This window comes from Sus scrofa, chromosome 2 (genome assembly GCF_000003025.6).
Source record: "Sus scrofa isolate TJ Tabasco breed Duroc chromosome 2, Sscrofa11.1, whole genome shotgun sequence".
Taxonomy (NCBI): Eukaryota; Metazoa; Chordata; class Mammalia; order Artiodactyla; family Suidae; genus Sus; species Sus scrofa.
The window spans coordinates 119,781,983-119,805,334 of NC_010444.4; the positions used below are offsets into that span (position 1 = coordinate 119,781,983).

Sequence of the window (23,352 nt, forward strand, 5' to 3'; positions counted from 1 at the left end):
ATGCTGGAGGGAGCTAACTTGACTTGGTAGAGCAGATGGCACTGTCCATACCTAGTGGTGCTGTCTGTAACACTTGCAAACTTGGGAGGAAATAAATGAGGAAAGCCCATAGCTGTGAGCCTGAAGTTGTGACCTCAATGAGGTGTGCAGGAGACCAGGGGACTAGCCAGAAGTTTTACAGGGAGATCCTGGAAATGAGAGATCCACTGAGGGTCAAGATCAGCTCTTCATTTATCTCTGCATGACTGGGAAGTCACAAATACACAAGGGATATTGCGTTTGAACCTGATTCTAGCACTAATTGTGTGACCTTTGGCAAGTCAATTTAACTGTTACGTGCTTCAGATTCATCTGTAAAGTGAGAAAAAGTTTTGAGAGGAGTGAATAAATTATACTGAATGTAGAACACAATACAGCGAGCACACAGTATACAGAAGTGTTTACTATTATTATTTCTCAACATGTGTTAAAAAAAAAAAAAAACTTGTATCAGAATTCTGGGGGGATTTATCCAGGTCTACTGAATTAAAGTCTCAGAGTCAGGGGAAGGAAGCTGAAAAAAATCAGTATTTTACAGGCAGACTAGGTGATTCTTATACCACCAATGTTTGAACACTGTAATTTTTAGGTAAGATTTATAGTCTTCTATTTGAGGTCTATGTCCACATGCCTTGAAGGTACAAATTCTATTTACTTCAATATCCTCATTGCCTAGCACATTTAAACATCTACTGAACAAGAGAAAGCTTTATTTAAAGCTAGTAAACATCCAGCTCTCCAATTCCCACAATGCAGAATAAATAATGAATTAGACTTGTAATTTAAACCTTTATATTAATATAAAAAGCTAAAATTACTCTAATATACAGAGGAATGGTTCTTTAATAAAACTTTTTGAGTCACGGACTCTTCTGAAAATGTGACAAAAACTATAACTCTGCAGAAGACTGAAGACATATGTTAAACCTTGAACATAACTTTAAGCAGTTCATTTCTCGTGTGAAAAACATCTATTACAAAAATTGGCTTGCGTCTATATCCTAGAACAAAACACTACATGCTTGTTTATCACGGACACCTTATTTTTAGAGAAAAAAAAAAAGGATAGAGTGTACTTGGCACTAAACATTTTTTGAAAGACTAAATGAGTCACAATAAATGATAAAATACTATCTGGGGGTTATCTGGAACTCCTTGAGTCACTCAAGGGTGATGTCGAGAATGAAAGCACAAAGGTTACATCTTATTCATGACCAAGATATAACCCTGAATTTCTAGAGGTGGGTAATGTGAAAAAACAGGTCATTTGGACCAATGCTCCCACTTAGGATCAAACATGAAGAAACACAACACAGGATCCTTAACCCACCACACTGAAATTATGAACTCAATAAATGAGTCTCATGGCAAGTTAAAAACAGCTGAAAGGTGAATTTGTGATTTATAAGCTATATAAGAAGAAACTGTTTAGGATGATCAGAAAATAAACACAGAACATTGAGAAGAAAAATGAAGAGCTAAAGAAATACACCAAGAAGTTCTAACATGTTTTACTTAGGGTCCAAGAAGGCAGGAGAGGGACTATTGGGCAGAAGTAATACTTAAATAGATTATAGTTGAGAATGTCCCAGAACTGACATGTCAACTCATCCAAGACACCTCATAAAACCCAGTGGGAAAATACAATGAAATTTTCACTTAACACAGAATAATTAAGCTGCAGGAAATTAAATTAAATTAAGGGAAAATCTTGAAAGCATCCAGAGGAAAAAAGACACTAGTTTCAATGGAGCAAAAGACTGATAGATGTTTTCTTCATAGTAACAAAATGGAAACCAGAAGATAATGAGAAGGCATCATCAAGAGAATTCTATGCCCAGCAAAAATCTTCAAGAATGAAGCCAAAATAAACACATTAATAAAGAAAAGAACAAAGTGAATTTACAACCAGCTGACCTGCACTGAAGTAAATTCTAAATGTATTCCTCAGGTAAACAGAAAATTATGCCATATGGAAGTTCAAGACTCAGCAAGCAGGGAGCAAAGGCAACAAATATATGGGTAAATCTACATGAATATTGACTATATAAAACAATAGTAATGCCTTCCAGATACAAAATCTATGATGACATATAAATTGAGAGGGAATTAAATGTATTCATAAAGCAACTGTCAAAAAATTTCAAAGAATTTAAATCACAGAGAATATATGATTATAAGGTAATTATGTTAGAAATCAATAATAAGGGAGAAGTTGAATATTTGTTTGGAAATTAGAATTATGGTTCCTGGGAGTTCCCATTGTGGCTTAGCAGGTTAAAGACCTGACAATGTCTCTGTGAGATGCAGGTTTGATCCCTGGTCTTGCTCAGAGGGTTAAGGATCTTGCATTACCACAAGGTGCAGCATGGGAGCAGATGTGGCTTGGATCTGGTGTTGCCCTGGCTGTGGCATAGGCTTGCAGGTGAAGCTCTGATTCAACCCCTGGCCTGGAAACTTCCACATGCTAAAAGCATGACCGTAAGAATTAAAAAAAAAAATTATACTTCCAAATAATATCTATAGGGCAAAACAGAAAATTCTGTGAAACTGGAGTAACTGAAACAGCTGTCAAGTCTTGTAGAATGGAGTGTGTGGTAGGCAGAATTCTAAGATGGCCTCTGAAATCCCTCCCTATCCCCATATCCATACCTTTCTGCAGGCAGAACCTATAGCTTGTGACTTACCAAAAGAATATGGCAAAGGTGAAAAGATTTTGAAGACGCAATTAAGGTCCTTATTCAATTGACTCTGTGTTCATCAAAAGAGAGATTATTCTGAGGGGGTGGGTGGGGGGATGGAGTGTTTGATCTCATCAGATGAATCCCGTCAGGCCTTCCCTGAAAGAGAACTTACTTTCTTCTGCTGGTCTTGAAGAAGCAAACAGTCATGATGTGAAGTGCAGAGAGAGAGAGAAGCCGCCTCAAGTGGCTGAGGGCCTCAGTTCTACAGTTGAAAGGAGCTGCATTTTGTTAATAATCTAATGATTTTGGAAAAGGACCCCCAAGCTCCAGGTAAGAAGGCAGTCCAGGTGACTATTTGATTACAGCCTCGTGAGCCTCTGAGCACAGGACCCAGCTGAGCTGTGCCAAGATTCTTGACCATAGATACTGTGAAATAATAAAAATGTGCTACTTTAAACTGGTAAAGTTGTAGAAATTTTTATGTAGCACAGAAAACTAACATAAGATAAATTACAATGAGATAAATCTATAGTTTTAAGTATACATTACACTAGAAAGTTAAAAATCTAAGCTAAATACTCTTTACAAGAATAAAGAAAAATAATGACAAACTCAACCTAGAAAAAAGAAAATCATTAAAAGCTGTAATCAATGAAACAGACAATATTTAACAAGAAAAACAAATGAAATAGTGCCTCTTATATATATATAATAAAATATTACTTAGCCATGAAAAACAATGAAATCTTGCCATTTGCAACAGCATGGGTAGACCTAGAGGGTATTATGCTAAGTGAAGTAAGTCAGACAGAGAAAGAGAAATATTACAAGATTTTACTTGTATGTGGAGTCTAAAAAACAAAACAAATGAACAAATATAACAGAAACAGTCATATATTCAGAAAACAAACCGGTGGTTGCCAGAGGGGAGATGGGTACAGGGATGAGTGAAATAGGTGAGGGAAATTAAGAGGTACAAAATTCCATACCAAATAAATGAGTCACCAGGCTGAAATGCACAACATGGGGAATACAGTCAATAATAACAATATCTTCGTATGGTGACAGATGGTAGCTAGACTTATACTGACCATTCTGTGATGTATAGAAATATCAAAGTTCTATGTTGTACACCAGGGACCACTACAGTGTTGTAGGTCAATTATACTTAAAAAAACCAACCAACCAATCAACCAACCTCATAGAAAAAGAGATCAGATTCCTATTTACCAGAAGTGAGGGTATGGGGGAGGGAGAACTGGGTGAAGGTGGTCCAAAGGTACAATCTTCCAGTTATAATGCAAATCAGTACTAAGGATGTAATGTACAACACGACTAATATAATTAACAATGCTGTGTATACACACACACACACACACACACAGATGATAACTGTTAAGACGACTTTAAGAACTCCTAAGAGTTATTATCACAAGGAAAAATATTTTAAAAAATTTTCGTTTATTATCTATGAGATGATGGATGCTCACTAAAATTATCATGGTAATAATTTCATGATTTATGTAAGTCCAATCATTCTGCTGCACACCTAAAACTTATATAATGCTATATATGTCAATTATATCTCAATAAAACTGGAAGGAAAAATATTGGCTCTTTGGAAAAAAAACAGTAAAAGCAATAAGCTTCTGGTTAAGACTGGCCAACTAAAAAAGAAAGAAGATACAAATACCTTATATAATAAACAGCGGTATAAATCTGTATACTACAAACAGTATCAGGAATGAAAAGGACATCAGTACAGGTCTGGCATAGGATAAAAAGAGGGCAGGATTAACTGTGCTAAAAAACTTGAAAATGTAGATGAAATGGATGGATTCTCAGGAATATTTCACTCACCAATATTATATAAGAAACATTCTTATTAATTAAAAAAACTGAGTTAGTGTCCCACAAAGACCACACCAGACCCCAACCAAACACAGTTCACCTCAAATATATATTAAAACATCTAAGGAAGAAGTAATGTAAATCTTACAGAAGCTCTTCCAGAAACTAGGTGAAAAAAACCACTTTCCAACCTATTTTATAAAGAAATAAATCTTGATATTAAGCAAAAATCTTAAACAAAATCCAGCTATTAAAAACAAATTACATCATGACCTGAATGGTCTTACCTCTGAATAGGTTGGTTTAAACAATAGGAAAGGAATCCTGATCACTGACCACAGTAAGGGAATTAAGACAGCAAAATGATCATTTTCTCAATAAATACAGAACAAGTTTTTGATAAAATTCAACAGAATTTATGATTATTAAAAACTCTTAGCAAATTAAGAATAGAAGGAAAACTTTTTCTTTTTTTTCTTTATGGCTACAACTGTGACACATGGAAGTTCCCAGGCTAGGGGTTGAAGCAGAGCTGCAGCTGCTGGCCTACGCCACAGCAACTCAGGATCCAGGCTGCATCGATGACATATGCTGGATCCTCAACCCATTGAGTGAGGACAGGGATCAAAACCGAATCCTCACGGATACTATGTGGGTTCCTAACCTGCTGAGCCACAATGGGAATGCTGGAAATTTCTAAATTTACTAAAAATACCATAAGTTGTTTACAGGATACCTTGAAAGCATTCCTAGAGAATAGGAACAAAACAAGAATGCCTATCATGACCACTTCTATTCAACATTTTACTGGAAGTCTCTGAAAATGTAATTAGACCAAAAAAAAAAAAAAAAAAAAAAGAAAGAAAAGGGAGGAATTCTGACTAGGAACCATGAGGTTGTGAGGTTGCAGGTTTGATCCCTGGCCTCGCTCAGTGGGTTAAAGAATCCAGCATTGCTGTGAGCTATGGTGTAGGTCGCAGATGCAGCTCAGATCTGGTGTTGCTGTGGCTGTGGCATAGGCCGATGGCTGTAGCTCCAATTAGACCCCAAGCCTGGGCCCTCCATATGCTGTGGGTGTGGCGTCAAAAAGCAACAAAAAAAGAAAAGGTAAAGGAATAGATGAATCTGTCCTAACTTGCAGATGATACAACTGTATATAAAGTTAAAAGAATATACAAATTACTAGAATTGACGAGAATTTCGTAAAGTTGCTGAATAGAAGAATCAATTTAAAAATTGTATTTCCACATACCAGCAACAAACAAAAAATAAAGATTATTAATAACATCAAAAGTATAAAGAAAACTAAGTTTAACAAAAATATACAGAACACTTCTATGAAGAAAATTATGAAACTTTACCAAAAGATCTAAGGAAGACCTTAACAATGAAAGACAGGTTCACTCACTGGGAAACGCAATATTATAAAGAGGAAACTGTTCACACATTATATTCAATTCCAATCAAAATCCTAACAGGCTTTTTTTTTTTTTAAATGAAACCTGTGCTCTCTAAACTGTGTATAAAAGTGCAAAAAACAGATAATAGTCAATCTTGAAAAACAAGGTATAAACATTTGTTTTACCAAATATCAAGCATTTTTAAGCTTTAGTGATTAAGACAGTATGTTCCTGGTATCTGCACAAACTGACTGATGGAAAAGAACAGAGAGCCCAATAACAGACTCAGGTAATTATGGACATTTAATAGATGAAAGAACTAGTATGGCAAATCAACAGAGAAAGATGAGTTTTCAAGAAATTAAAACAAAAAACCAAAAACCTGGTCACCTACCTTATCCCATACACAAAACTCAAGTAGAAGACAAAATTATGTATGTCTTAGAATCAAGTACAGGAGAAGATATTTATGGCCTCAGAAGAGAAATATTTCTTAAAATAAGACATAAAAACACCAACAATATGGAAAAGACATATATTTTACTAGGAGCAGGAAATAAACATGAAACTATTGAGAAGATATTTGAAATAGTTATGACCAAAGGATTAGCTTCCTGGATATATAAAGGCATCCTGTTAACCAAAACATCCAACTTTTTTAAATGGGGAAAAAAATCTGAACAAAGATTCACAAAGAGAAAATGCAAGTGGTGGAGAGACCTGTGAGAAAAAAATTAACCTCACAGAAATGCAAAGTAAGCAACCATGACATTTAATATCAGCTTCTTTAAAAATATATACATATTTCTATAAAAATAACTGACATACTTCAAAATGGAAGATGGAATTATGGGTAGATTCTATTCTTTAAACTACTATTTCTCAAATTCTTAAATGCTGCCTTTGCAACATTACAAACCCAGGAGATTTAAAGTCTGAGAATACAAATGTGGAACTTTCCATTGCTACTGGTAAAAGCACTGAATGATACAACTGTTTTGGAAAAGTTAGATGTCACCTAGTAAAGATGAAGACTCACATCCTCTTTAAGCAAAACATTCTACTCCTAGATGTATTCTCAAGGGATTGATACACATGCGCAACAGGACGTAATATACAAGAATGTCCACAGTGCTTTATGACAGCAAAAAACTGGGAACAACCCACATCATCACAGTAGAAAAGACACATAACTTCGGTATGCATTATATATATGACAGACTACTACACAGAATGGAAAACTATAGCCATATACATCAACATGGATGACTTAGCCAAACAAAGCCACAAAAGAATATCTAACTTGTTACATAGAATTTAATACTCCATTACACTTTTTTTTTTCTTTTTTTGTCTTTTCTAGGGCCGTACCCACGAGGTTCCCAGGCTAGGGATCTAATCGGAGCTGTAGCCACCGGCCTGGGATGCGAGCCACGTCTGCGACCTATACCACAGCTCATGGCAACGCCAGATCATCAACCCACTGAGCGAGGCCAGGGATCGAACCCACAACCTCATGGCTTCCAGTCAGATTCATTAATCACTGATCCATGATGGGAACTCCTCCATTACACTTTAATAAAATTTACTTTTGCCTGATTTTTTTGGGGACATTTTTCAGGAATGTAGACATCAGTACTATCCAAATTGTAGCCCAATGACCACGCTGAACTGCTACTGAGAGAAGAATATAGTGAGAGTAATAAGCGTGCATAGAAAGTAAGCATTTAGAAAGGCTACTAGAAGGTGCCACCATGGCTCAGCAGTAACAAACCCAACTAGTATCCAAAAGGACACAGGTTCAATCCCTGGCCTAGTATAGGTGGCAGTTATACCTGGCAGCTAGAGCCCTGATTTGACCCCTAGCCTGGGTACTTCCATATGCTGCGAGTGTGGCCTTAATAGAAAAAAAAGAAAGAAAGGTTAACAGCAATTTGATATAACCAAAACATTCAAGCACATGGTTTTACAAAATTATGACTCTGTGATACCTGGAAATTTCTTAAAAAGTAGTTTGACAAGAACTAGCATACATAACTGGCAAAAGAAAAAATATTTTCTTCACAAACAGAACATTGGTAACCTCTAGTGGGGAAATTCATGGAATGTGATCAGGAAAAATACATGGAGCCTTTTATGGTGCTGGTAATACTGTATTTCTTAACCTGAGCACTGGTTATTATGAGTATGTGCTCTATAATTTTATTTAAAACTATACATGTTTCTATACACTCTTCTGTATATAACAAAGTTCACAATTTTTAAAAGTTAGAAAAATTTTTAAATACTAATTCTTTATAAATATATACATTTTATCTATAGAAAATTAAAATACATCAAATGGATGGTGGATTACTGGTAGATTGTATGCTTTCTGCCACTATTTTTCAAATTCTAGTATTGCCTTTTTTTTTTTTTTGTCTTTTTGTTGTTGTTGCTATTTCTTGGGCCGCTCCCGCGGCATATGGAGGTTCCCAGGCTGGGGGTTGAATCGGAGCTGTAGCCACCGGCCTACGCCAGAGCCACAGCAACGCGGGATCTGAGCCGCGTCTGCAACCTACACCACAGCTCACGGCAACGCCGGATCGTTAACCCACTGAGCAAGGGCAGGGACTGAACCCGCAACCTCATGGTTCCTAGTCGGATTCGTTAACCACTGTGCCACGACGGGAACTCCTGCCTTTTTTTTTTAAAGGTAGTAGTAGTCACTAGTAATTACCAGTACTAAAAAAGGATTATGCCATACCAGTGTTACCTCTAATATATGTCAATTTCAGAAAGGAATAAAATCACTCCTACTGATATCTGTGGATAAAATGGAGAAATGTAGACTAAAAAAATAGCACATTCAATGCTTTAGGGGTAACACCCCTATATGTTCCTCCAGAATTTGGAAACAAGTGAGACAGAGAAGTTACTCAGATCAAACATCACCTTTACTAGTAACAAAGTTAAGGAATATGTTTTTTGATCTGTAGCAATAGGTCCACATCCCTGAATTAGAGATTAATCCATTCAACTGCTGGCCTAGCTAGACAATCATGCACCCCTCCCTACCCCAGGAGAAGACAAAGTAAAACGCCTTGAGGAATAAGTCTTTTGATCTATGTATTTTCTTTCTCCTCTAGCACCCTGTAACTGTCTTAGAAACTTCAAGGCCATTCCTGCTTCATTACTTACTTAACATTAGTTGCTTACATTACATAGCTCTCCCCCAACTATTATGTTCCTGGAGGTCAGATTATCTCATTTGTTTTTCAGACTTCTAGCAGATGATTATGTACATGATAGACTTTCATATTTATGTTACGTATTATTTAAGAGCCACATGAGTAGAGGCTACAGTATGAATTTTATGAACTAAAGTAAAGAAGGATCAAGAGACTGAAACTGGACCAATGATAAAAATACAGCTATTATTTATTAAGGGCTTGTATGTGATAGGCACTGACTCTTAAGTGTTTTATAAACAACTCATCATATCCTCATTACAGTAGATATTACCTTAGTAATAGATGAAGAAACATAGAGTTAATAAAACCATCTGTGTGAGGTCACACAACCATGATCTGAACTTGGCTATGACTCCAAAGCCAGAGCACTGAACCACTATTGAGCTATACTGAAAGAAAGATTGCTAAGCCTTCAGAGAGCTATCCTTAATTGGTGTTTGTAAGGTAATACCGCATTGTGGTTGAGCAACTTGGCTTTGGAATGCCATGGTTCATATTCGGATTTTGCTAATTACTAACTGTGATATAAGTAGGTTTCTTAACAACCTCTGTAGGCCTCCGTTTCCCCATCTGTAAAATGGGAATAATATCCTTAGTTCATAGGATTATCGCAAAGTTAAAATGCGTCAATACAAGTAAAATACTTAGCACAGCAGCTGGCACAAGAAAAACATTCAATAAATGTCAACCTATATTACAGTTATTTCTCTGCTACTTTTTCAGAATTGTGTCTAGGAATCAGAATGTCCCCTATAATACCATTAAGGGAGAAAAAGTTGAGAAAACTTGGCATTATACAACTGAAGGTTAATTTACCTAAAAACAGCAAGCTTTTTAGGGAACTGAAGGCTTAGCTCTCTTTCACCCAAACTTTCACTAAGAAAAGGAAAAAGATTAAAAGTCAGGTGGTTTTGAAGCTGTATTCCTCTTCTTCAATTTTCTTTCTTGGTCAGTCCCCATGATGATCCAATGCAATATCAAATTACCACTGCTTGCTACAAAACTACACAAGCTGCAAGATAATAAGTTTTAAAAAGATTTAAATCCTGACAGAAACAAGTGAAGTCAGTTTGTTGAAAGACTTTTTTTTATTCTACAAGAATTGATTAGTACAACCCTGCAGAATCAACATGTTTAATTTAGAGAAATTTTTTTCTTTTGAAAAGTAAATGAAAACCCCTTTGAATTATATTTATATAATTTATGTATCAATTTAATTTTTGAAAACAAGTCATAGGATCTCTTTTGTCCTATATAAACAGAAATGTTACACATGTACAAATTAAAGCAAAAATGGATAGTACAGAAATTTAAATGAACTCTTTCAAAGAATAAAATTTAATTTCAGTCCAATGTGTTTCCAAAGATTCTTATCAAGCCAGATGAAGTTGTGAACCCCAAGCCATTTGTTTCTTTAATAAAACAAAAACAATGTTTAGATTATTAGCAAATATCTTAAAAAGTATCTTCACACAGTTGGAATTTTAGTATAACTTGTATGTCAAGTCCCTTTCCATTATTTATTCTACTTAAAAAAATATATACAGCTAGTGATGTTTAAATATGTATTCTGAGCCATTATGTTCAAACATAAATATCTGGGAAATTCAAACTGTTGCAACAAGTTATGAAAGGATTGAAGAAAAAAGATGAGCTACAAATTATATATGAGGAGGAGGATAAAAGTTCTAACTTAATATTCATGTCTAGATAGATATGTATGTTCTAATTTTTATATACATACCTACTGAGTATAGAACAAGCCATCAAACTTGAACCAGTTACATACAGACTAGACTAAGCTGGTACTATTTTCTACAACAGGTAACAGTGATGATTTCAAAAATTTTAATATATCTGAATTAGCTTCATCTCAAGTTATTTGTGGTAATAGTCTAATATCATGAAGCTTTGATAGGCACAGGTTAAGTAACTGCATTATCTATGCCAAACTCAGCACACTAATGATACCCGACTCTGCTTAACTGTGTGGTGTAAATATATGAAAACAACAGAGCAGACAGGCAACCAGAAAAGGACATTTAACATATGCCCATGCTTATCAATCACTTTAACATTAGTGTTTAAAATGTGTAAATCTAAATACAGAGGGACACTTATAAAGCTTCAGGACAACCCCAATACAAGAACCAATAGATAAATCTGCAAAATCTTAAACTTCAGTTCTCGATCCACTGATAAATATTGTTGAAGGAGTAGCTACTTGGTCTTTAAATATTTTAGAAACTAAAGGGTTGAAAATAAGTTCATCCTGTAATCATGAAATTAGCAGCAGGACAACCTGAATTCATTTTGCTCTTACATGCAGAAGTATATGTGCCTTTTACGACAGCTTAGAATTAAGAGTTAACTTCTAGTCAGTAGTGCTAAATGACCAGAATTGCTATCCAATCTGTATACTATGGTACCACATATCACAGTGCGCAGTACTCATCACTTCCAGGTGGGGGAAAAAAAGAATGGAAAAAAAGTAGTTGCAATTCTTTTTTTCTAAACAGCATAACAGCTTTAAACACATATAATTTTGCATCATCTTGTATTCTATTCTGGAACACTTGGAACAAAATCTTATTTCAATCACCTTGATCTATACAAGTTAAAAGACACAAAGTCTAAACCCTATAGTGTATAGAAAATGTACTATTTAATATTCACTAGATGTGGTACAATCAATGAAGATTATCAAATGAGAAACACACACAGCATTCTACATTTTTAAATCACCTTAGGGCTACTAATCAGAGATTGTACAAGTTACATGTGCAAGATAAAACAGAAACAAAAGAAAGAAAGGAAAAAAAAAACTAACTTCTCAGTGCATCAACACCCTTACAAATAAAATGCATGGCACTTTTACAATACTATACTACAACTATCAATTTAGCTGGGATGACTCAGACATTAAAGTCACATAAGAGCAAGAATCAGTCAATTTAAATGTTGAAAATGAAACAGATCACTTTTTTCTTCTTAAAAGAACAGAAAATTTAATACATGCCGAAACTCAACACAAGTTTTCTCACTTCAGCCTGCCCCCACCATCATAGTGTCTTATTCTGTTAACAACAGTCTGATTTATAAGGCCCATATAAACTCTATTGTGTTACTCAAACATACTAGTCTCTGTGTGGTAAGAATGTCTTTATGAAAAAAATAACATTTCTGCTTAGATATCATAAAATAAAGCCAAACGACAAAGCTGACATTTTCCAAGATACTGAGAAATAAATTAAACATGATGTACCAATTTAAAATTATATCAATATCAACTAATATTTCTATGGTCAATTTTTTTTTCCCCATAAAATTAAACAGTGCAGAATAGGGCTTGGGCTACAGTTAATCACATCTGGTTTTCTTAAAAACAAAACTTTATTTACTATAAACAAAGGCAATTTTCTTCCTCCATAACACATGTAGACATTAAATCGAAGGTTTTTAAAATATCCACTACCTACAAGAAAAGTACTTTTAAACGGATAAAAGGAATCAAAATACCAAAGTTTAGTGTAAGAAGAACAGATAGAAACAACCAAGAAAGAGTAGATCATTGTACTGAATATTTATGAATAGCCCAAAGTAAGTTCCAAAGTTTTTCTACCCTTACAAATTGAAAAAAGTGTCCTTTCCACAGCTTGGGGTTATGCACTGTACATCCCCCCCAACAAGTGTATGAGTAAGGTTCTAAAAATGTTGCCAATATCAAGTTCTTCGGTACCTAAAACTAATTAGAGGACAGCAATATTACAGCGGCAATGGGGCACCAATTCTCAAAGCGTAGTTATGATCCAACACGAGTTGTTGTGGTTCTTTTATCTGAGAAAAAGCTTTTCAGAAGAAATACCTGCCCTATGCTAACCACCAGAAGAATGAGGGCTTCTCCTACTGACCAATAGGCCACTCTTGTATTTAGATCCTCAGCTCGGCTTCGCCCTTGAGCTTCTCTCAAACGGAAATGAGTCTGATAGTCGATGACAGATTTCAGAGCTTCATGAATTGAAACACAGGCAGATTCCATCTAAAGAGAAATATTTCAGTCAGTATGGTTAATACTTTCCGTACAACTATCTAGCACATTCATCTTTTCTTTCAGTTTGATTGCAATCCCTCACTTGATGAACATTCTACTAAACTGGCACTCATTCCTGTCAGTGGTCCTGGCAAAGCAACGCTGTACTCATTCCCACGAGGTTGACTGGTAAGACTAGAGATCCCAATAAGCAGCTGCTTGCCCCAAAGTGGAATGTCTCAGCTGTGGTATCTATAGGATGACAGATGCAACCCAAAGCTAACAGTAGAAGAAATACTGGCAACTTCCATTATGCTGCATGCAAGGCCCTAAAAAGCCAAAAAGCCAAAAAAAAAAAAAAAAAAGTGGTAATAGAGCATTTAGGACCACCTAGTCTCCTTTATCTACATCACATTTTTTTTTTTTTTTTTTTTGTCTTTTGTCATTTTAGGGGCCGCTCCTGCGGCACATGGAAGTTCCCAGGTTAGGGGTCTAATCGGAACCGCAGCTGCTGGCCTAAGCCGGAGCCACAGCAACACCAGATCCCAGCCTCGTCTGTGACCTACACCACAGCTCACGGCAACGCCGAATCCTTAACCCACTGACTGAGATCAGGGATCAAACCCGAAACCTCATGGCTCCTAGTAGGATTCTTTTCCACTGCACCACGACAGGCACTCCTGCATCACATTTTTCACTCTTTAGTTCTTTTGTTTTCTACTTTCAAAAATCTAATACATCTCTCAAAAAATTGGAATACTTATAAAGTAGCTGTATATACTTTAGAATCAAACAAAATTACCAGCTAGCAAATGCAGAATAAATGATAAGAATTTTACTAAATCACCATTTTTTTTAACCATTAATAGATAAAATGATGAATCTAGAGCAGACGATGATCACCAGCAACTGCAAAATCAATATGTGAAAGGCTGATAGGGAACTTTATAATGGACAGATCCGTTATCCTCTCAATCTAATGATCATTCACAAATTACAGATAATTAGACATTATGTGCCTTGTGATAATGTAGAAGTACATTACATCGCCTCTGAGGTGTTCGTAGCCAGAACATTACAAATGAATCACACTCAACCGCCAGTTTATAAGAAATAAACTGGTGGTTAGAGGAAGACCATGGGAATAAAAATCAGCAAAATCCAAGAAGTGAGAAATGGAAAGAGGACTCAGTTTTTCAACAAATAGATGGGAAGGGAATAAAGAAGGAAGGAACCCAAAGACTAAAGATTACAAAGAAATATCAGCTAAATAAGTGTACTCACCTTGTTTGGATTCTGATCTGGAAACAACCTTAGAAGCATTTGGGAAAATCTGAACACTAACTTTACATTTGATAACTTTCAAGGATTTTTTTTTCTTTTTAGAGCCATACCTGCGGCATATGGAAGCTCCTGGGCTAGAGGTCCAATCAGAGCTGCAGCTGCTTGCCTGCACCAAGGCCACAGCAACACAGGATCCAAGCCACATCTGCTATCTACACCACAGCTTGAGGCAACACCAGATCCTTACTCCAATGAGGTGGATAGAACCCACATCCTCATGGACTAGCTGGGTTGTTTCCACTGAACCACAATGGGAACTCCCTATTACGCCTGTTTTTCACATTTATCTGCTTAGGTTTTTAAAGCAAGCTATCCTATACAAATTAAAATTTATGAGGTTAAGTTATAAACAATACCCCAAAGAAAAATCTTTTTACAAATGCTATTCACACAGGATGTTAAAATAAAGAGAACATTTCTAAAAATAAGAACATCTCAATACATCTTATTAGTGCTTACAATAGGTTTATGAATTAAACCTCTCATTCATTCATAAAACTGCCTCTATTACCACATGACTTTGGCCAAAAGACTAACTGCAACCTGGAAACAAGGAAATCCAATTTAAGGTTTTAACAAGAAGGCAGTAAGAAATTCTTTTGGATACTGAATTGAGTACCTTTTAGATATACTCCAAGCTCACACTCTATTTGAACTAGAAATAAAATAGCCCTTCTTATCACCTGAGCAGTATCTGTTCACTGACTTTAAATTTCTTATGCTATCTTTCCCTCATTAAGCTCTTCTTCAAAATAAAACCCAATTTACCCATCATAACTATTTCTGTTAGATGACTTACTACTGATCTTTAAAATTTTGCTTTCAGGTGCAGCAAAAATTATAGTAACAGTAATCTGAGTGATAGTAAATACTGGTATAAAAGCTTGTGCGTGTGTATATTAAGGCATCATTTTGCTTCTAGTTATACCAAGCTGCTAAGTTATGGTAGCAACATTCCTCTATGAATTACAAAAAATACTTCAGAATGCTGTAGCACTTTTAAATTTCCTTTGCCATTAGTGTTTTTACCTAAGCAATCCTCCCATTTTAATGCTTACTGTCTTTACACTTTAAAGTTTATAAAAATCCTTTAACATTGGTCTTTCCTAGGGAGTTCCTGTCATGGCTCAGTGGTTAATGAATCCGACTAGGAACCATGAGGTTGTGGGTTCGACCCCTGGCTTTGCTCAGTGGGTTAAGGATCTGGCATTGCCGTGAGCTGTGGTGTAGGTCACAGATGTGGCTCAGATCCTGCGTTGCTGTGGCTCTGGCGTAGGTCGGCAGCTACAACTCCAATTCTACCCCTAGCCTGGGAACTTCCATATGCCGAGGGAGCGGCCCTAGAAAAGGCAAAAAGACAAAAAAAAAAAAATCAATCTTTCCTAAAAACATCTGAAGTTCTCTGTGAAATGCCTAATCTACTGTAAGAGTTAAGATAGGTCTTAAAGATTGTGTTAAAGTGACAAAAATTCTGTATTTCATCAATTAGTTAATGCATATTAAATAATGCTTCCCCTCCAAACATATCAACATTATATACTGCTGACTTTTTATTACCTGGGTAAGAGCACTGACTCGGTTCTCACTAGGAAACAAGGGTGGGTCTTCTCCAACTTGAAAATCAAAATACACAGTTTTATGTGTGAATGTAGAAAATTCATTGCTGAAGCAAAATTTGTATGTCCCATTTTTGGAGGCTGTGAAGGTAAAACTATCATACTGTTTCTTCATCTCTTTGTATAACACATTACCATCAGGATCTTCTAATCGACAATCTACATCGTAGTGACCGCCAGTAATCACCTACAAAAGAGAAAATAACAAACACAAAAAAACTGAAGAAACTGCTGCAACTTACAGGTTTGAGAAATTAACCAGGCTTCCTGTTTAAATAACTGTAATGTCTTTTTTTTTTTTTTTTTTAACCATCACTGGCCATTTTACATTTTTTTATTTCTACCAGTGGACAGAACTTTGCAGGCAGATTTCATTAAGTTTAAAGCTTTATAGAAATTGAACAAATTTCCTTAGTTAATGTACTTTTCTTACATCATTCTTCCAACAACCCTACAAAATCGAGTTTTTATCCCCTCTCTTTGACAAAGTAAGAAACTGAGTTAAAATAAGAAATCTACCCAAGACTATTCACCAAGTAAAGGACAGAGACAGAAGTTGACCGCCAAACTCATACTCTTGACCCATAAGCACTACCATGTAATATTTTCCTTCCCCAAATTTATTTATTTATTTATTTATTTATTTATTTGTCTTTTTTAGTGCCACACCTACAGCATCTGGAGGTATCCAGGCTGGGGGTCAAATCAGAGCTATAGCTGCCAGCCTACACCACAGCAACACCAGATTCAAGCCACGTCTATGACCTACACCACAGTCCACGGCAACGCCGGATCCTTAACCCACTGAGCCAGGTCAGGGATCAAACCTTCCTCCTCATGGATGCTAGTCAGATTTGTTTCCACTGTGCCACCACTGGAACTCCTCCTTCCCCAAATTTAAACACCTAGTTTCTAACTAGCATCATCCAAGCACCCACAGATATTGCAGTGAAGCAGTAAAGTAGATCAATGCTCATTCTAACATTTCGTGCATACCTCTATCATAGAACTCAAACTCATTTTACTGCCAAATTACAAATAGTTTGTGTTTCTTAAGTTCATTTATTGGTCAGTTACATGGAATTTGATACTTACTTTGTTGTGAATTATATTTTGAACAGAATAGACTTGGAGGCTGTTCATCATATACAAACTTGTTTCCAAGAGAAACAAATGATTAAGCTACATTGTTTAAATACTTGTGATGAGAGCAAAACCAAATTAGAACAACACAAAAGCAAATAAATCTTTTGTTCATCTGGAAAGCCTGTGTTTGAGGACAAGCATATGAAAGGAAGGGTTAGGTGAAATGCTTCTGAAGATGATTCTTGAGCTATTTTCAAGGGCTTATGTTTAATCACAATTTGGGCCATTTGGGTTATACAAATAAAGAGAACAGGGAGAGGTTTTTCCTGAGATAACTGGACATGCACAGGAGAGGAAAGGGGAAAGGATTAAAGAGGAGAAAGAACTCCTTATATGCGAAAAAACTGTAAGAAAGAGGGAGAGAAGATGGGAAAAGGAACATAGGGTGCATTTATCCACCTAAGAGGTTATGAGGAAGAGACACTGGGTCTGAAGGTTTCCAACCACCCTGAGATGTATTTTCAAGTTTGAACTCTCTGGATTGGCCTAATATTGACATTCCAGATTTGCAGACAGAGATCAAACTTTGGACTTCAAAAAAGACTGGTTACTTATGCGACCTTTTGTCACTAAAGAGATATGCTGAATAACTAAACTATGTTACAAGATCATTTTGATAATTAAATAAAATATAACTATGTACTTAGGAAACTACAAAATATGCAAATATTAGATATGATATAATGTTTGACATAAAAACAGTGTCTTATCATTTGGGCATTTACCCTTCCCCACCAACAGTCAACAATTTTTCCTCTAGGTGAAATAATGAGTTCATTTTATATACCCAATTATTCATACTTGACCATTATACTCTGAATAATCAAAACATACATACAAACAAAAAACAGGACCAGAACTGATCATCATGCCACTTTTCTTCTATCAAACTTTGAAACAAAATAATCCTACTTCAGATAAAGACAGGTTTTCTTACAACCTGTCTGGTCATGTAAGAAAAAAAGAGTCTTCTCAAATTATATGTTCCTACCTATCCAGTTAGTCACAGAAATCTCTTTATATTATTGGCTCTCTCAAATTCATCCCATTTCTTCCATTCTTAATCCACAATCCAGACAGAACTGTTGCCATAACTTCTCAAAAGATCTTTCCATAACCCAATCTCTCCTCCCTCTAATCCGGGGTTTTTAACCTCAGATAATTTGGGGCTGGGTAAGTCTTTGTTGTAGAAGGCTATGTTGCCCTGTGCCTTGTAGCACATTTAGCCACACCTCTGGTCTCTACCCACTGGATGACAGTGGCACCACCCTCCCCATGTGTCTCCCAGGGAAGCAACTTCCCTATCTGTCCCCAAACCCCACTGAACCTTCACTTAAAACCTGCTCATAATTCCTGTGGCCTAGAGAAAAATCTAAACCCATTAACAACGGCATATCACTCCCCCATACCTCCTCAAGGTAGCCTCAGCACCTTTTACACCCTTTCTCATTCTGCATTCCAAAAAATACCAGAATGCCAGAAATTTTCTGAACAAGTCTCTGCTCTACACCTGCACTAACACTGACAAGTTACAAAGGGTTTGTTCGCTAAAGAAGAATCACAGGTGGAGTTCCCGTCCTGATGCACTGGTTAACAAATCTGACTAGGAACCATGAGGTTGTGAGTTCGACCCCTGGCCTTGTTCAGTGGGTTAAGGATCCGGCGTTGCCGTGAGCTGTGGTGTGGGTCGCAGACATGGCTCGCCTCAGATCCGGCGTTGCTGTGGCTCTAGTGTAGGCTGGTGGCTACAGCTCCGACTCGACCCCTAGCCTAGGAACCTCCATATATCGTGGGAGCGGCCCTAGAAAAGGCAAAAAGACAAAAAAAAAAAAAAAAAAGAATCACAGGACTCAAAATGAGTATTCTTACAAATCTACAGCTTATTACAGGAAGAGAAGACAATAAAAAATATCTCTCAGCAAGCAGTCGGAAGAGGTCAGGAGTGGCTCCTCTGCTCTCCCTCTGTGAGGGATGTGGGGATCAACACACCCTCTCAGATCAGGAACCATCCAAGTGTGCAAGGAACACACTGGAACCGGTAAGCCCAGAGTCTTATCTGGGTTTTTTTATACATTGCTGGTCACATAAGTGTATTTACACCGTGTAATCATTTTCAGTAGCAGACTCTCTGGGAGTCTCACTGAGACAAGGTATAAACCATCCATCTCAGTGTTATCAATGAACAATGATGACAAACTGGTACAAACCACCCCTAAAGCCCTCAGACCCACAGTTACAGAGCAATACTATTACTTGGTGTATTTCAGTGCCAGCTTTGGCTAATTTTCAGGATTGCTGGAATTAAGTCTCACAAACACAATATATCTGCTGAGGAAGTCCTTTTCCCCTCTGCTACCTTGCAGAGTAACTCCTATTTATCCTTCTAGGCTTAACTCAAGCATCAGACCCTCAGCTAAATTTGCCCTGATTATCCTCCATCTTGAGCCAGCACTATACCTGGTGTGTACTTTCATTACTGTATTTACCTTTGCATGTCTACATATCTATGTAAGCACCCTGAGGTCAAGTTCAGCCTTCTATGTCTTTGGGAGGTAGTATAACGAAGTAGTTAGAACTCAACCAGACTGACTCTACTACCTTCTAGCTTTTGTGCTTTGGTTCTTAACTGACCAAAGCCTCTGTTTCTTTATCAGAAAAAAAGGAATAAAATTATACCTATTGGAGTTCCCATCGTGGCGCAGTGGTTAACGAATCTGACTAGGAACCATGAGGCTGCAGGTTCGGTCCCTGCCCTTGCTCAGTGGGTTAACGATCCGGCATTGCCGTGAGCTGTAGTGTAGGTTGCAGATGCGGCTCGGATCCCGCATTGCTGTGGCTGTGGCGTAGGCCAGTGGCTACAGCTCCGATTGGACCCCTAGCCTGGGAACCTTCATATGCCGCGGGAGCGGCCCAGGAAATAGCAAAAAGACCAAAAAAAAAAAAAATTATACCTATTTAGGATTGAGTTGTCCTAAGAATTAAGTAACAAACTTGAAATGCTTGGTATACTGCCTGCCACCTAACAAACATTCATTTTTTAGTCCCTAAGAGTAGTGGTAGTATCCTTACCACCAACACAGTATCTGCATATGTAAGAAATCAAGAAATCCTTGCTAAATGCAAACGACATTTTCACTGACACTTTATATTACCATTTTGGCTATTATCTTCTCTGTCCCCTGGTCCTAACCCATTAAGTTAAGCAAGTCTAAGTGTCATCCCTGGCCTCCCTCCCTTCCCCACTATAGCCAAATCATCACCAAGCCCTGTTGATTTTTAGCTACTAAATAGCTCCCATCCTTTCACTCCTCTTCCCCACTGCTATATCATCCTTGTCTCAGCCTGGGCCACCACAATAGCTTCCTAATCAGTATTCCATATTACTCTGCAACACACCATAACACCTTCTCTACTTGTACAAGTTAATATCTACACAACTACCAAGAAAACTTAGATTTTGTCACTGCACTGCTTATAATCCTATGACGGCTTTCACAACCTAGGAAAAAACAAATCCTTACACTGGTTTCTGGGCACTATATGGTCTGGCCCCTGCTAACCAGCCCTATTTTGGCTCCTTAATGCCAGCTCTATAGGACCTCTATGTGGTCCTCAAATTCCCCAGTCACTGTTTCCACAGTTTGCATGGGACCATGCAAAGGCTACTCCACTTTCCCCCTTACCAAAGTATTTCCAATTCATCCTTGACAGTTCAGCTTCAAATCACCTCCTAAAGGAAGCCTTCATAGAGTCCAAAGACCAGACTCTATGCTTTGAAAACACAACTCTGATGAATAAGCAGGTACTAATTAAGAAATGAAGAGTAGGAGGGTAGGGAATAAAAAAAATGACCCTATCTATTCTGATCACTTCTGTATCACCAGCACCTAATACTCAATAGCTGTTCAAATATTTTAAGGCCAACAGCAAACAACAACGAAAAAATTGTTCTAACCAATTAAAAAAATACATTCTGTTAAATCAATACTTTTATATAATCCCAAAGATGAGAAAGGGCCTGTCATTTATCACAGCGATTCCTTCTACAACACCTTTGGCAGATAGTCATCTGGTCTGAAACTGAGCTCTTCCAATGACAGAGAGCATTAACCAATAGTCCTCATATTGATGGAAAATCTGAAAAGCACTTCGAATCTGATGAAAGTGGAGGTATGGACCGCAGAATGTTAGACACTACAGAAGAGAACAGGACAGAATTTTTTTTAAAGGAGACTCTTCTAAAAAAGAAAGTTCAAAAGGTCTTGAAATGAAGAACATTAGAGAAAGGAAGCAAAAGACACGACCACACAAAGTATTTCTGGACATCCTATGCCTTACTCTCAGGTCTTAAATGTTTCTTGCACACAGTTTTGGGGACGAAAGCCAAATGCTCTGCATCAGCAACCTAGGGGTGATTCCTGAATTAGCCAAAGAACGAAGAAACTCGGACAGGAGAAAGGGGCACCTAGCAGTCACAGCCCCGACCTGGAACCGCGAACAGGGGCCCGGGGCTGTCTGTGCCCGTAATACCTGGAACTCGAGGGTGCACTTGGTGCCCTGCGTGATGTCCTCGTAGAAACACTGCTTGGCATTGTCGGGCAGCTCGAAGGTGATCTCAGACGCGCCGCCGGGCCCCGGCACCAGCAACAGCAGCAGCACGAGCAGCCTGTGGCCCCAACGGCCCGCGGCGGCCGCCCAGCGCTGCGCAGAGCCCAGTCTGGGCATCGTGAGGCGGCGGCGGCCTCAACCGAGCTGCGGGGGAGACGCGGGGTCAGGTCTGCACAGACTCACTGAGCGCGGCAGGCCTCAGCCCGGGAGGCACCGCGAAGACGCACAGCAGAGTTGCTCCGAGCCTCGGAGAGATTCGGGGTGAGAAGCGAGTCGCTGGGGCGGAGGAAGGTTGCTGAGGAACTGGGGCCTCGAGCCCAGAACGACCTGGGGAACAGAGATAAAGCCGGCAGACGAAAAGCGGAAAAGGCCCGAGATGGCTGTTAGTGCAGACTAGAACGGGGGTAAAGGGGCGGGGCCTGAGGCACCTGCTCTAGCGACCCGGATGTGCTCTCCCCCGCCGCCGGGAGACGCGGTGGAGTGCGTACGTGGAAGCTCGCGAGGCGTCAGCTCGGCCTCCCCCGCCTTCTGGGCCGAGGGGCGGGACCAGCGTGGTTAACGTGGCGGGGCGGGGCCAGGGCGGGGGGTGTGGCCGGCTGCTGCCGACGCTGGGCGGGCGGCTGGCAGTAGGAGCTACCCGCCTGCAGCTTCTTTTTCTGTGGGAGCTGAACGCTGGGGGAGCTCCGAGAGTGAAGAAGAGCTCATTCTGCCCTAAGGGGCTGATCGCCGGTGGTAGAGCGCTTTGCTTTGCGGTTCGCAGAGAGTTTTCTTACACATAATAACAAATTTGGGGGGAAGCAGTTTAGCAAGGAGCCTGAATTCTCGCTGGACTGCAGGAGTTCTAATCTCTACTCTATTTACTGTGACCTTGGACCCGTTGCTTAACCTCCCTGCTTCAGTCTTTGCATCTGTAGGATTATTACAAGGCTTCGATATTTGAAAAAAGTCCCTACAAGAGTGGTTGTCATGTGGTAAGCACTAGATAAGCTTTTGCGAGATGAAAAACATCTCTTGAGCGCTTATCATCACGCACTGTAGTAAACACAGATCCTTCAAACAACTCTATACGGTAGGTATTATTATGCCTATCTTAGTCGTGAGGAAATTCAGGATTAGAAAATTTTAATATAGTTGTCTGAGATTACACCACTGGTTTGTGCTTTAAAAATTATAGTGATATTAATAGTAGCTAACAGATGTTGATTTCTTAAATTATCCATTTTCTTCTGTATAGAACCACGAATTAGTTATTATATTTTTAAAAAATAAGTCATCATGGTGAGGCTCATGCCCTTTAAGAATGGCCAGCTGAGGGTAGGTAGATGGTTTTATGAGAAGGAAATGGAGGCACTGTAGGTAGGAGACCCGCAAGGAAGTGAGGGGGTGGTGGGAAGGCTAGCG

General features: G+C 38.2%; 1 protein-coding gene across 1 annotated transcript; it reads right to left on the reverse strand.

The window, feature by feature from the left end:
- Positions 12,626 to 22,424, reverse strand: TMED7 (transmembrane emp24 protein transport domain containing 7). Its single transcript, NM_001202540.1, is given in 3 exon segments — positions 12,626 to 13,246; positions 16,139 to 16,384; positions 21,874 to 22,424. Coding segments are annotated over 3 exon segments (678 nt in total). The 5' UTR covers positions 22,069 to 22,424; the 3' UTR covers positions 12,626 to 13,009.